This window comes from Amborella trichopoda, chromosome 9 (genome assembly GCF_054954075.1).
Source record: "Amborella trichopoda isolate Santa Cruz 75 chromosome 9, AtrichopodaSantaCruz75HAP2 v2.0, whole genome shotgun sequence".
Classification (NCBI taxonomy): domain Eukaryota; kingdom Viridiplantae; phylum Streptophyta; class Magnoliopsida; order Amborellales; family Amborellaceae; genus Amborella; species Amborella trichopoda.
Window position 1 is genome coordinate 55,481,166 of NC_142344.1, and position 13,294 is coordinate 55,494,459.

General features: G+C 40.1%; 1 protein-coding gene across 8 annotated transcripts in view; it reads right to left on the bottom strand.

The window, feature by feature from the left end:
- NRPD1A (nuclear RNA polymerase D1A) overlaps positions 1–13,294 on the bottom strand; it is a 65,721-nt gene that overhangs the window by 17,819 nt on the left and 34,608 nt on the right. For 7 of the 8 annotated variants that reach the window (XR_016040215.1, XR_016040214.1, XR_016040213.1 and 4 more), the window contains 3 exons: positions 4,029–4,184; positions 3,798–3,914; positions 1,888–3,705 (listed from right to left, as the gene is read on the bottom strand). Coding sequence is in view for 5 of the 8 variants with exons in the window: in XM_088846031.1 (XP_088702157.1) it covers positions 1,888–3,705; positions 3,798–3,914; positions 4,029–4,184 (2,091 nt within the window). In the remaining 3 variants the exon portion in view is untranslated. Of the gene's footprint in view, positions 1–1,086; positions 1,263–1,397; positions 1,453–1,887; positions 3,706–3,797; positions 3,915–4,028; positions 4,185–13,294 lie in introns of those variants that run through there. The other variant, XM_088846035.1, reaches the window with a different exon arrangement.

Below are 13,294 nucleotides of genomic sequence, written 5' to 3' on the forward strand. Positions count from 1 at the left end.
ATTTTTCCAAGAAAATCTAGTTTTCCCCTAAAGGTGTTCTAAGCTTGCTAGATCTAGCACTTCTGATAAAATCTAACTGAGCTCAATTTTTTCCTCTTCGCCCTCACCCCCCCCCCCCCCCCCCAATTTTTCCACTTTTCAGAACTATTACATTAGTTTTCTATATTTACTGGGAATTTTCAGGTCCTTCAGGGACTGGCCACAAGACATACTGGCAAGTCTCTCTTTTTAACCATTGCCCACATGGATGGGCACACAAAGCATCTCAAGATCATCTAGAGAAATATGAAAGGTTCTTAGCATTACAGCATCACCATTGTTGCAGCCGACAAGTCCATATGCAAGCGAGCCAAAGACAACAATGAATCATCAAAACTATAAGGTATAAAGAAGCTGACTTTTGCCTGATATTAATTGCATGTATTAGCCAAAAAATGAAGCGCACAGACAATGATTCCAAGCACTGAGTCATATGAGTAAATTTCTCTAATTATAGTTAACTTCCATAGTTGATTAGGCATAGCACACTAGTACAACGTGAACAATATGCCTATGAGAGTGGGAGCAGGAAGAGTCAAGGAGGTGAATTTTCATTAGGAAACCTAGGGAACATCGGTTATGGCAGATGAACCTACAAACCAACAACCAAAAGATCTCAACGAGTTTCTGAACCTACAAGACATCTTCTAAAAACCCCCTTAACAAACCCGCATACTACTTCCCCCTGCCCCAAAAAAGAGTAAGAGAAAAAAGAAAAAAGAAAAAAAAAGGAAAACCAAAACACTCCCTGGGGTGTCAATCTTAAAACATACATTAGAAAAACACTCCTTATCCAATGCAACATTAAATAGCCCCAGAAAGTTCCCAGAAAGCGCTTAACCCACACACCCCGTATCACCTAAAACCTATCTGCTTCCCTCCTCAGCCTCCAGCTAATACCCTCTAGAAGAGCAAATGCATCCTCTCTAATGCCTGCTAAACCTCAAACAACCCCATAAACTGAAAACTTTTCAATGTCCTTACACTACCATGTATACATCCAGCACTATTTTTTCTGCTGAAGATCCTAGAAAGCAAACTCCACAATACTAAAAGTCACCAACTTCATTATCGCAACAGAGCCCCTTAAACATACTTGAAACAATGTATATGCCCAGGTCCCCCTGCCCCTCTAGATTTGAGTACCTCCTTGCACTGCCCAATCGATAGGACTTCTTGCATCCAATTCAGAACAAGTCCTGGCCTCTCCAACATCTCTTTGACTGCCATAGGAATCCAGAATAATGGCATGAAGTGCATCAACATGCTGGATAAAATCACATTACAATAGAATTGATGTGGCCCCTAAAACATTGGCCCTTTCACTGAACCATTATCCATCTGGTCAAACCACTTACCTATTGAAGACCATTATAACCTGTCTCTGTAGCCTTCCCAACCACTCGTTTTCAACTGCAGATAACAGATTTCACCATTGTTCATGCAAAGCCCAATGATTTATTGACAAGTTACTTTAAGACATGATGCCAACAAGAAATTAAATCTGACTATTTCTGATACTAATGAAATCACTATCAATTTCACACCATAATTTATATGATAACTTGTATAGTTCCAATGATTAATTAGATCTTTATCGTACTAAAACTTGTGAAATTGATATCAAAACGAAAATAATGTTATAAAATAATCACAAATCATTTAATCATTTACAAACCACCACAATGTATTTCACATAAACAATACAGGGAATATTGATTATTTTAAGATGATATGGAGAATAGTGATTAACCAGCAGCTACATTCATAAATGCAAGATCCAATTTATCTAAACAACAAAAACAAAGATTAAAACTTGCATCGCATGAGATTGGGAGAGTAAAAAACCTTTAGATCTAAGAGTGGAGATGTTCCTGATAGTCCAAGAGGGTGATCCAATGCACTATATGCAGCTTCTGAGATAGCACAACCAGCCAAAGACCCAACAGGTAGACCACCAACAGGGGCATCACACCATGCACTCTCAGGAGATAGGTCTTGGGGTTTATCACAATTAACATCCACTTTTCCATCTGAGTTACCATAAGAGAACTGTATAACTTGATTCCCATAAGCACTTCTCACAGTTCCATCATATGCAAGACATAAATCTCGCAAGAAAAACATAAGCTTACGAGTCAAAGTCCCGGGAACATCAGCACTGTCACTGAAACAATTTCCCCGACTAGATGAAGCATGCACTAGACACTCGAATGGGTTCAGTCCATCTAAGAATGAGGTCTCAACTATTGTACAAGAAACATGGCCCTGATTGAGCTCATGTGTGCCGAAAGATAACGAGTTCCTTGATATTTGTAAGCCAAGGCACATAGATTGCTCAACAAGTTTTTGTATGGACCCCTTGCTTCCAGCTGATGTCATTGCCAACAACGAATTGTTCTTACTGCCATATTCAGGGATTAGCCTTAGAATATCAAAGTAAACATCCCTAAATGCACGTCCAGATTGCTCGTTAAAACCAGTCGGGATCCTGTTCGAATAATAATCTTCAGGATAATCCATAGCCTGATTACTCTTTTTAAGATATTCTGTAGTCAATTGCATGACACGAGCCAAGCGCTTGGCTTCTTGCACCGCACATCTAATCTCATCAACCATTTTTTCTCGAGAATACAAATTAGATGCGAGAGAGATATCCAAAAAAGACACAGTAAAACCTCTCATCATCATCCACTCACAGAGAGCTTCCTGTGCAGAATGTAGATAGCTGAGAGCTTTAAGAGGAACATGTTTTACAATGGCAAAGAAAATGCCCTCGTTTGAATTTTGTAGCCAACGTGATTCTCCAGAAGTGGTAAGCAATTCACCCTCAGAAATTAGAACCCCATTGGAAACATATTGATAATCAAGAGATTTAGGAAGAAACATGCTAAAGAATTGATGTCCAGTCCAAAGAGGACCACGCGATAAAGGTGATTTACAAATTGCTGGAATAGGTAACTCAGATGGACAAAACATTTGTAACTGCTGCATTTGAAATTGATCAAGGAACTCGTCATTTCTTGTGACCAAATATGCAGCAGTGAGACTATCATGACTCAGTGAAACCAGTGGCAGACCATCTTGCCCATTCAATAGTTGGTGATGTAAAGTCATAAGCTCTTGTAGTTCTACTCTATTGTCAATGGATTGAGGAACAAATCCATGAAGACAGTCTCCATCGAAATCACCAAAGAAAGGAGAGCAACAGAGGGGATTAATTGAAATGACAGATTTCATGTTAAGTACCCTAACAGTGAAAGCAATCAAGGAGTGCTGATGAACTGATGGAGGTCGATTAATCATCAAAAGATCCCCATCTCTTAAATTCCTATATATCACATCACCAACCTCCAGATCATATGGATGTTTAACAGGCACAAGATCACCTTTTCGTCTTACATAAAAAACAGTCTTTTGTTGGAGAATGGAATATGCACAAGAGGTCAACATCTTCAAGTTAAACAAATTTACATGCTGTGGGATCATCAAATTTTCTGAAATATCACGTGGGAACCCAATTTCACCCAATTTAATTTTTGGATCACCAACAACAGTCATTCGAAATGCATAATTTGTTCTTTTACCAAGAACAGTATCTTTAAACCATTTTGAACTAGACGAACCACCATTAGCCACTGCTTTCCAAAGCTTCTTACCGCCAAACTGCGTACACACAAGAAAAACTATAAACAAAAAGTTTGCAAAGGAATCAACAATGTTCACAATAAAAACAGTAAGAGTTACAATCAGCTTGCCTTTGACTCCTTAAAATAATCGAGAACCAAATTTCCGCGAGTGGTAACCAGGTTACCCATAAATAACAGTTGATTGGAAGCACTGATTAGTTTTTTCAAAGCCATTGTGCGGTTGTCCTGCCACCATTTAAATCACCAAGCACATTACACAATGACAATACCACAAACTCTGAGGAAGACCACCCAAACACGAGAACTGAACCAATATCCAAACAAAATAATAAATCTCACAGGCATTATGTGGGGTCCATCAGTAAAGAGGTTCTTAGACTCCATCACTCGGTGATGATTTGGAGTAACTGGAACTGAATTCAGAAACAAAGATTGCCTCCTTGGAGCATATTTAGAAAAGGCCCCTGGATCCAGAGATTCCAATAAAGTATATGCCTGGAGAGTGGGAACCAGATCAGAAAGCAGCATATGAAGTATGCTGAGAAACTAAAACCAAAAATGTGTACATGCAGACATCACAAGAGATCAACAAATTAGCAACTGAATATAATGAACACATGGCTAACAAACTTAAAATTACAGCAAACCAAATGTTAGGAAAATGAAAAAAGGACCAGAGAAGTACAGGTTCAATAACTAAATAAAAGAAGGATCGATAGAAGAAGAAGGCCCGGAAAATATTAGGAGCCATCAGAAACATGTAGGTAAATGCATACAAATAGAAACGCAAATAGAAATGCATGCATCATCCAGTTGAGGGAATGGCTTCAGTAAGAGTGCTGATGTTCCTGGGTCTTTGGCTCAAAAGCTTATGTTTTTCTTGAGAGATTTATATGTTTCTTAAGATGGAACTCTGAGTGCTTGGACGCGGAAGCAGATTATGCAATTTTATTCTCATAAAACAGATGAGACAGCAGTTATCAATAATGATAAATCTTATGATTTAATTCCTGAGAATACATATTGTAAAGCCCCCAGTATTGGTCTACTGGTTGGATCTTTGGCTGGTTGTTCTATCTTAGAAGCAGCATATAGTGCATTTTGTGAGCAATTTCGATTAAATGAAATGTCCACACTCTTAACTTTAAATGTTTTCCATCATCCCATTCTCATGCTTTTGAAGTTTTACTCATGTTTCTATGGGGTTTAGATCTACTAAAACTCATGCATTTGTTACCACGGTGCTAGTTAATCACCGTTCTCTCTGTTACCTTAGCAAAAAAATTACCATTCTTTATATTGTTTAGAAGGTAATAAATTGCAGTGCTTTCAAAATAATTTGGCTACTTATAATACGGATTTTGGAAACTTGAGCTGAATGTGACCACTGAGTGGAGGTCTGAGGCTGCCAATGAAGGTTGAAACACAGCATTCATGTGGGGTTTTAAGTAGATAGGCCTTAAACAAGGAGAAAGGGGGATGGTGGGGATAAGAAGGCCATACATGTAGTAAACAAAGAGTGGATGGATGTTGAAATTGATGGAACAGTTGAGCTCGGAGAAGATTTTATTGCATTTGTCTGCACCCAAGCTATTTTTCTATGATAAATCAAGGCAGCAAATTGGCAACAAAATATTTTGAACACGACATACAAACTTAAAATTACTGTAAACCAAATGTCGCAAAAAAGAAAAAAATATGAGAGGTAAGATAAACAATAAAAGCCCTAACATAGAAGATAAGGCCAGGAATGTGCATATAGACAAATGCATGTAAATGAAAATATAAATATGATAATTCATATGTATGCAGAACAATGTTTATAATTAAGTAATAATTTGGTGGTTTTTTTGACATAACATGGTTGTGCTTTGCTGCTAGTAAATAGAGCTTGAAGAATTTCCATTTAGTTCAGCACATGATTGTTGGCAAATACATGATCTATAATTACAAGAACTCATTGAAGTTCAAAATATGCATAAAACGATGGAATCATAAGAGATATATATCTATTTAGTGAAAAAGAGGGGCCCTCTTTCCTGTATTTCTTTGTGATAAAATTGGCTTTACTATATTAAAAGGTTGAATTACATGTTACATGTGGAAACACGCATTACAAAAGGGAAAGCTTTGTGTGACCCCAACCACATATAAGTTCTATGTGACCCCAGTTCTCCGCCGTTCGATCTGAATTGACGGTCAAGATTCATGTCACAATGTCACACCACACTCTTTGATTTTATTTTCTTTCTACAAAATCTTTTTGGCTGAAATTTGAGATGTCCCATCTCCTTCCTGGGACACACCTAGCAGAAAAAAATATTTCTCATGAAAATAAATGACCAAAATTCCCCTGAAAGTTTCAGGCATATTTAGGTAATTTTTATCACAGGAAATATTTTTTTACTAATTTATCATGTGCGCCCCTATCAGATGTATGCATGACCCAAATTTCGCTGCAAAATGGTTTATAGAATAAAAATTAAGAATAAAATATTATGAGCTGTCGGATCAAGATCTAACACTCAAGATCCAGCTTGTGACATTGTGACTCAAACCATCTCAGCCATCTACTCAGATATGACGGCTGAGATCAGGGGTCACATATACTATATATGTGGGTGTGGTCACGTGGAAGGCTTTCCTTTTACAAAAATGTGAAAATTGTGACAATGAAAGCGGCAAAAAGAGGAGGAAAGATAGAGACTGGGGTGTTAGGTCTGTCACAACCAAGTTTGTGTCTGAGCACCTTCTTAGGCAAGTGCATCGGCAATAGTAATAGCTTTTCTCCAAGTATGCATGAGGACAAGGTGCAATGCCCCAAGAATATCAAAATTTTGGTCAAAGATGGGTCAAGTCTCCATCAGCATCGGAATATTCTAGAGGCCCATGTTATTACATTTTGTGAGTCACCTTCCACAACAAGATTGAGACCCCAGTTATGTCATAGAGTTTCAGCCTTTCTGAAAGGGACTGGGCCTGAACAATCATTGAGTTGGCAAACCCTATTGGGTGACTACAAGAGTTGAGACGGGCTGTCTCTAGAAAGTCCCTCATTCAGCTGATGGCAAGGGTTGCCGAAGAAACAACCACCAAAGTTTAGTTTAACTACCGCAATTTAAGGCGGCAGCCAATGATATGTCAAGTTGATCATCCGCCTTGATGTAATAATGGCTTTCCAGTTGAGAACAAAGTCCCCCACTGACCAGGCCCTAAGTTCCTTCCTACTTCTAGCCCAAAATATCACCAAAGATATAAGTCGATCCTCTACCCTAGCTGTCATTGGGTTGCTGCCTTTGAATATTTGCCATTTCCGTTTAACCAGATGACCCAAGGGTTATCAACAGGGATGCCCGCCAAATGAAGAGGTCCAAGAGAGGGAATGGGGAGGAAGTACACAAAAAACAACTAACGGTCACTCAAGTCCAGCTAAACCGCTTTACAATAGAGGCCAAGATTTGATCTACGGATGCAGTATAATAATAGATTATCTATGGACTCCTCTGTCTCTTTGCACATATTACATCAATTGGGCAGCTGGATTCCCCTCCTTGTTAGCTGGTCTCCCACAAGGACTTTTTCAAGAGGACCAGCCAATTAAAAACCTGGATTTTCAGGAGTGGAGGATCAACCAGGCCTTGATAGCTATGGTCAATTGGATTGGGTTGTGATCGAGAACTTGGTAGAAAGAGACTATTGAGAAGGAGCCGGAAGCATTTGAGACCCCCAAAACATTCTATCTCTACCAGAGCTTGAGGCATAGTGAGATCCATGGAGGGATAGCAAAGAAGCATACCAGTTATTTCTAGGTCCAATAGGTTAACCCTGAAGGTGGCAAACCAGACCACCTACCCTCCCACGACTTAGAAGGATTGCACCAGCTTGGTGTCCCTTTCCAGCTTGGTGTCCCAGGCACCAGCAATTGAGTTTAGCCTCAGTAGAGTCCAAGGTGGAGTCATCGACCCTATGGTATTTCTAGAGCCTGATACACTCTCCTGTTTTATCCTAAAAACTATGTTGTCAATGAAACTCAGGTGCACCAAGGCTATATCCTTCCACTACACCATGGGGAAACCACCCTGATCTATGTGGTGGTCCGCAAGTGGCCCTATTGGTTTGCAAAGCGCCATCACCACTTCCTTAGGAGTGTTGAGTTGCATTTTGCTTTCCTTACCCTGAAACTTCCACACCTCTTAGGACTACAAAAGACGACCAACTTCACCAACTGGAACTTGTGCGTGCCCTCTACCCCAGGCCACAAGAATCTCTTATCAATCGCTCCAACCGATTAACAAATGGACAATGGCATCGGGGAAAGGGACATCTGAAAGATAGGAGTGTTGGATAGAGAAGCTTTGACAAGGGTGACATAGCTGCCTCAAGGGTAGCAATGCCGAGCCCCATGATGAAGTCTCGGACTCCATTCTCACCAAAGGGTAAGAGTCCAAATTATTTACCCAAAAAAAGATATAGCTGCCTAAAAAAAATATAGAGAAACTTCCAAGCTGCGAGTCTCCTATCAAACACTCCACAACAACATGCCAGTGGGCCTAGTGAGGTTTTCCAATGCAGAGGGGAACACCAAAGCACTTGCTTGATAAGGAGTCCCTGTGGCACAAACCAAGATTTTAGCTAGCATTGGAGCCTCTTCATGCAAGAGACCACCCCCAAACAGCTTAAACACAGCCATATTCACCATAAAACCAATTGAAAACTCAAGGCACTTTAGACAAAGACAAACAACCAAAGTGTAATCCACTTGTTGGGGAAAAGAATTACAGAAGTCCAAGGTGTCATCCACATAGAACAAGTAGGAAATGACAAGGCCTTGTCTTGAAGACCTGAAACCTACAATCAAGCTGTGCTCAAAGAGGTTCATTACAGATTGAAACACCTCACCCACAATAGCAAACAGGAAGGGTGAGAGGGGGCCCCCTTGTCAAAAAATCTCCCTTAGCCTGGAAGTAACTGAGTCGAGTCCAGGTTCTTGGTTCTGCCTGTGGTCAGGTCCATGTCCAAGTCCTCCTTTGGGCAAATCAGGTCAAATCCACATCCGGTTCCCTCCTTTGAACATTTGGGCCAGGTCTGCACCAACCCAACCCGTTTACACCCCAACACACCATCTATATAGTCGATATCTGGGGAGGTGGAGGATGGTGAGCAGGGATGACATGGCATGTGTCCAGCTAGGGGGGATCGGTGTTTGCTCAAAATTTTAAATGGGCTAGCAGGATTAGGCAAGGTGCGCCAAGGAGGGGGTGACACACGTATTGCCTAGGGGATCAGGCTATGGGTTACATGGTTTGTTGTACCAACTAGGTCTAGGCAAATCTATTGATAAACTACAAGAACGGCATACCAGCAAGAGGGAAAGATGATGCATAGCGCCAAAACTACAAGCTCACAAAGTGTTTGATGCATTAATCTATGGCACAGACTGGGATTCACTTGTGGCTGAAAATGGCTTGGTAAAAATCTGCTTTCAGTCACTTGGTCATTGTTGGGGATCTCTAGTGGTTATGGAATAGTGAAGCATAGGAAAGAAGATGACAAGACCTCAAACAATGGTTATGAGCATCAACTATAACCACATGCTAGCACCAAACACAAGCACCTTCAAGCATCAATCAAGGCTTATGCTTGCTGTAGTTGCAACAATGGCGAAGGGAGAGTGTGTGGAGCTTAAAGAGGGTGTGCTCAATGGGTAGCATATAGTTAGGTAAGGAGCAAGGTATTCTATACAATGGGGACCCTTAAGCCCCCATTCATAGATTTCTGTGAGATCTAGAGATCTATGGGGCGAGAGAGGCTCAATCTGAGCCATCCAATCGTCGTGTTTGGTTTTGTGGCCTTTAAATATGATATTTTATAATGAAATATGCACTTCAGTGGAAATGTGTACATTGACTAACTAAGAGTTGGGCAATTTATGGCCCTGGTTATGTCCAAAACCCTTATCCTTGGGCATGTGGCACCTATCGAGAAGGGTTTAAAGTGCGTCATCCCTTGTTGAGATTGGAGAGATGCCCAGGGATGTTTTTTAGGCTAGGAGAACTGTGTAGTCTCCTGTTTGCAGTAGAACGCCTATGAGAGTAACAGCCAAAACCTCAACAAACTGACGCACAACATGTATACATGACAACCGGATTACTGGGAAACAACCTTATAGAAGGACACATGTGCATGTTCATAGAGAGAGTCCCCTTTGCATTGTGGTGACAACTGCTAGACTTACACTTAAAAAGGGGAACTGTGATCGATATTCCAATGTCATAGTTCCACTGTTTATTATCCAACTTTAACAAGCCAATCATGAGCTGTTTCTCTGAGACTGCGGGTCACGTAGGGGTGGCAATGGACCCGTACCCGACCCTAACCCGATGGGTATACCTGACTAGGGTCCGGATATGGGTCCAAGTTTTGGACCCGCAGCTATGGTCTGGGTCCAAAAGTGCATACCTGAACATTTTCGGGTACGAGGACGAGTATGGCTATACTCGAACCGGCGGATACCCGGACCTGGACTTTTAAATAATAATGTTTTTTTTTACTCTCTATTATCCATCACCCGTTTCCCCTTCCTAAACAGTCAGGATGAGTTTGTGGACTCGCTTTTAATATCTTTGTTTTTCTATCTATTATCCATCGCCCTTTTCCCCTTCCCCTCAACAAACACATTTACCAAAATTTCAATTTCCTTCTTTGCATCGAAGGGTTTGCTCTTCTTTCCAAAACCCTAATTCTCTCCATTTCACGATTCTATCTCCAAAACCGTAGCTCTGGTTCGCCGTCTTCATCTGGCTTTGGCCCAGCTCATCGAGGGGGTTCAGCCAAGACGACACCACCCGGGACAAAGAAAGCGCAAGCTAAGGATGTGAAAGAGGAACCCGCGATAGAACCATCCATTACTTATGAGGATACGGCTTTTGAACCAGAGATTCCTATAGCTTCTTCCTCTCCTCCAAATGTTCCTGAGCCAGAGGTGCTTATGGTGTCTTCATCTCCTTTAAAGGTTACTAAGAGAGAGGTGTTTGTAGTTTCTTCATCTCTTCAAAAGACTTCTAAAATAGAGGTTCCTACAGTTCCATCTTCTCTGAAAGATTCTGAAACAATCTCTGTTTTAGAGAGCTCTGAGAAGGTCCCCGAAAGTGAGAATGGTTTGGGTGATGTTAGGACGGAGAAGGAAGATGAATCAGAGACCCAAGAAGGTCCCCGAAAGATTTTCTTTTTTAATTTTCTACCATTATATTCAGTTTCTTTAGTGATTTTATATTCTTGGGCCAGGTTCCAGGTTAAATCAACACGTACAAAAAGTAGTTTAATAGATCCGGGTTCGGGTACGGGTCTCGGGTCCAACAATACCCGTCGAGTACATGTACAGGTACGCTTAAATTGGACCCATCGAGTATGAGTCTGGGTCCGGGTCCATATAGGGTATTTCGAGTACGGATATGGGTCCAACTGGACCTAACCCGTTGCCACGTTGGGTTGGATAAGAAAACAGTTGTGGATCATGGTTCTTGGGTCAAGGGGAGTGCCCTTATTGTCACTAATTTTACCCATTCGTATCAGTCCATTCCTAATATATTTTATTTTGGTATTAAAAATGGTTTTATGATTTTTACATATTTTTTAAAATTTTAAAATATTATTTCTGTTGCAATATTCATTAAAAGGGTATTTCTAAAATTTTCAAAACTTGATAAGGCACATGTGGAGACCAAGGATGCAGCCCCACATGTTTGTGCCACCCATATAGGGCCCACATGATCCCCTAGGGTGGCACGCCCCACTTATTTAAATTTAAATGTGCCACTTTTAGTCGAAATTAGTTAGATAAGGAATCTTCTAATTTTAAAATATATTTGGTTTTTTATTCAAGTGGGAGTTTTAAAATATAAAGGAGTATTTTTTACTTCCTAAACATCTAGATAATGATAATAGTTGGTTATATTTCAAATTTAAATAGGAGTTGGATTTGGGTCAAAAAATAAGGGGATAGCATTTCTATTTTCCACCCAAAATCCTGATGGTTGATTTGTGGGATGGACGGCGCTAATTAAATCCCTCTCACCCCACAAATTTCCTAATTATCCTAAAGGTCAAGCTGAAAATTAGAGAAGGCATATCTAGATTAGAATCTTATTCAAAGTAGAACATAGATCTTGTTTCTATTTAAACAAGATTTGAGCTCCCTCTCTCATTGCCACAAGACTCTCTCTCTCTCTCACATCCTAGAAGGGAAAGGGTCTCCCTCTCTCACGCCACAATTTTCTTTTCGTCTCTATTCTTTTCTTTGCACGCACTTAAAGAAAAGGAGAGGCCCCTCTTTCTCTCATGCCAAACTTTCTCTCTCCCATATTTTCTCTCACACAAACCTCTCTCCCCATAGTTTGGCACGCCATCCTTTCTCCTTCTCTTTTATGTGAGTAATAACTCAAAGAAATAAAGGAAGAAAGATGGGACGTGAAACCCTAAGTTAGGGTTTGCGGATTTTTAAAGAAAAGGGAGGTATATGAAGCCTAGAGAGAGATAAACACACAAGTTCAGTCCTAATCTATTACCATAGGGTTTCTACAAACTCGTATAGAATTTTTTATCTCTCTAAAACTTTAGATAGAAAGGTATTGCCTGAAAAGCTTCCCTATCTCAGAATTTCCAGCAATACCTAAAGGACTAAAAGTGCGTCATCGGTCAAGGAATCAGGTGGGGGGTGGATCAAGACTTGTGAGGATAACTCCAGGCATCTTCTAGTAAGTCTTCCCAGTACATTAATTAATTTTTAGTAATACTTCTTATTTTTCTGTGAATTTCCAAGAACATATGTAGCACTAAAAATCATAGTGGAAGATTGTATGTTGCTCCTAGATGTTTTTTGTTTGCTATGACAGTGAAAATAAAGATTCTAGATTATATCTAAGATTTACAATAATATTTAGTGCTTTTGTAAGTGGAATTCAGGTATATAAAACAAAAGGAAAAATAAATTTTTAACTTTAATACCTTGAGTTCCATATAGCCACTTCTATCATTAGTATCAGAGCCTCTATATTTTACTACCCTAGTCTAGAGTCTTTATTTTTATTTGAGTCTAGAAACATGACATCAAAAAGCTTCTTAGTTGAATTTATTATTTTTGAAATATTTGATGGGAAGAACTATGCTAGTTGGAAGAGAAAAATAGGTTATGTCCTCTTCGTCGAAGGACTTAACCAGATCCTTACTGATGATCCTCAACCTGCCCCAAGAGGCAATATTTATCAAAGGCAGTCCATAAGAGATGCTTATGCTCAGTGGGAGCGCAAACACAATCTAGCAAAGCATGTTCTACTTATGCCCATGGATGACACCCATGCTCTTGAGTATAAGCACTATTCATGAACGTCTTGAGACCGATTATGCCTCTCCTTCCCTCACTAGGAAAAATATGGCCATGAAATAATATTCAGACTTGAAGATTGAGGAAGGAGGCAATTAACTGAGCATATACAGGAGTTTAGGTCTTTAGTTCGTGAATTTGAAGCTGCACAAGTTAAGCCAGATGAAAATATGCAAATCTTCCAGTTGCTCAATTCTATATCGAGCTCATGGGAAAGCTTCATTTC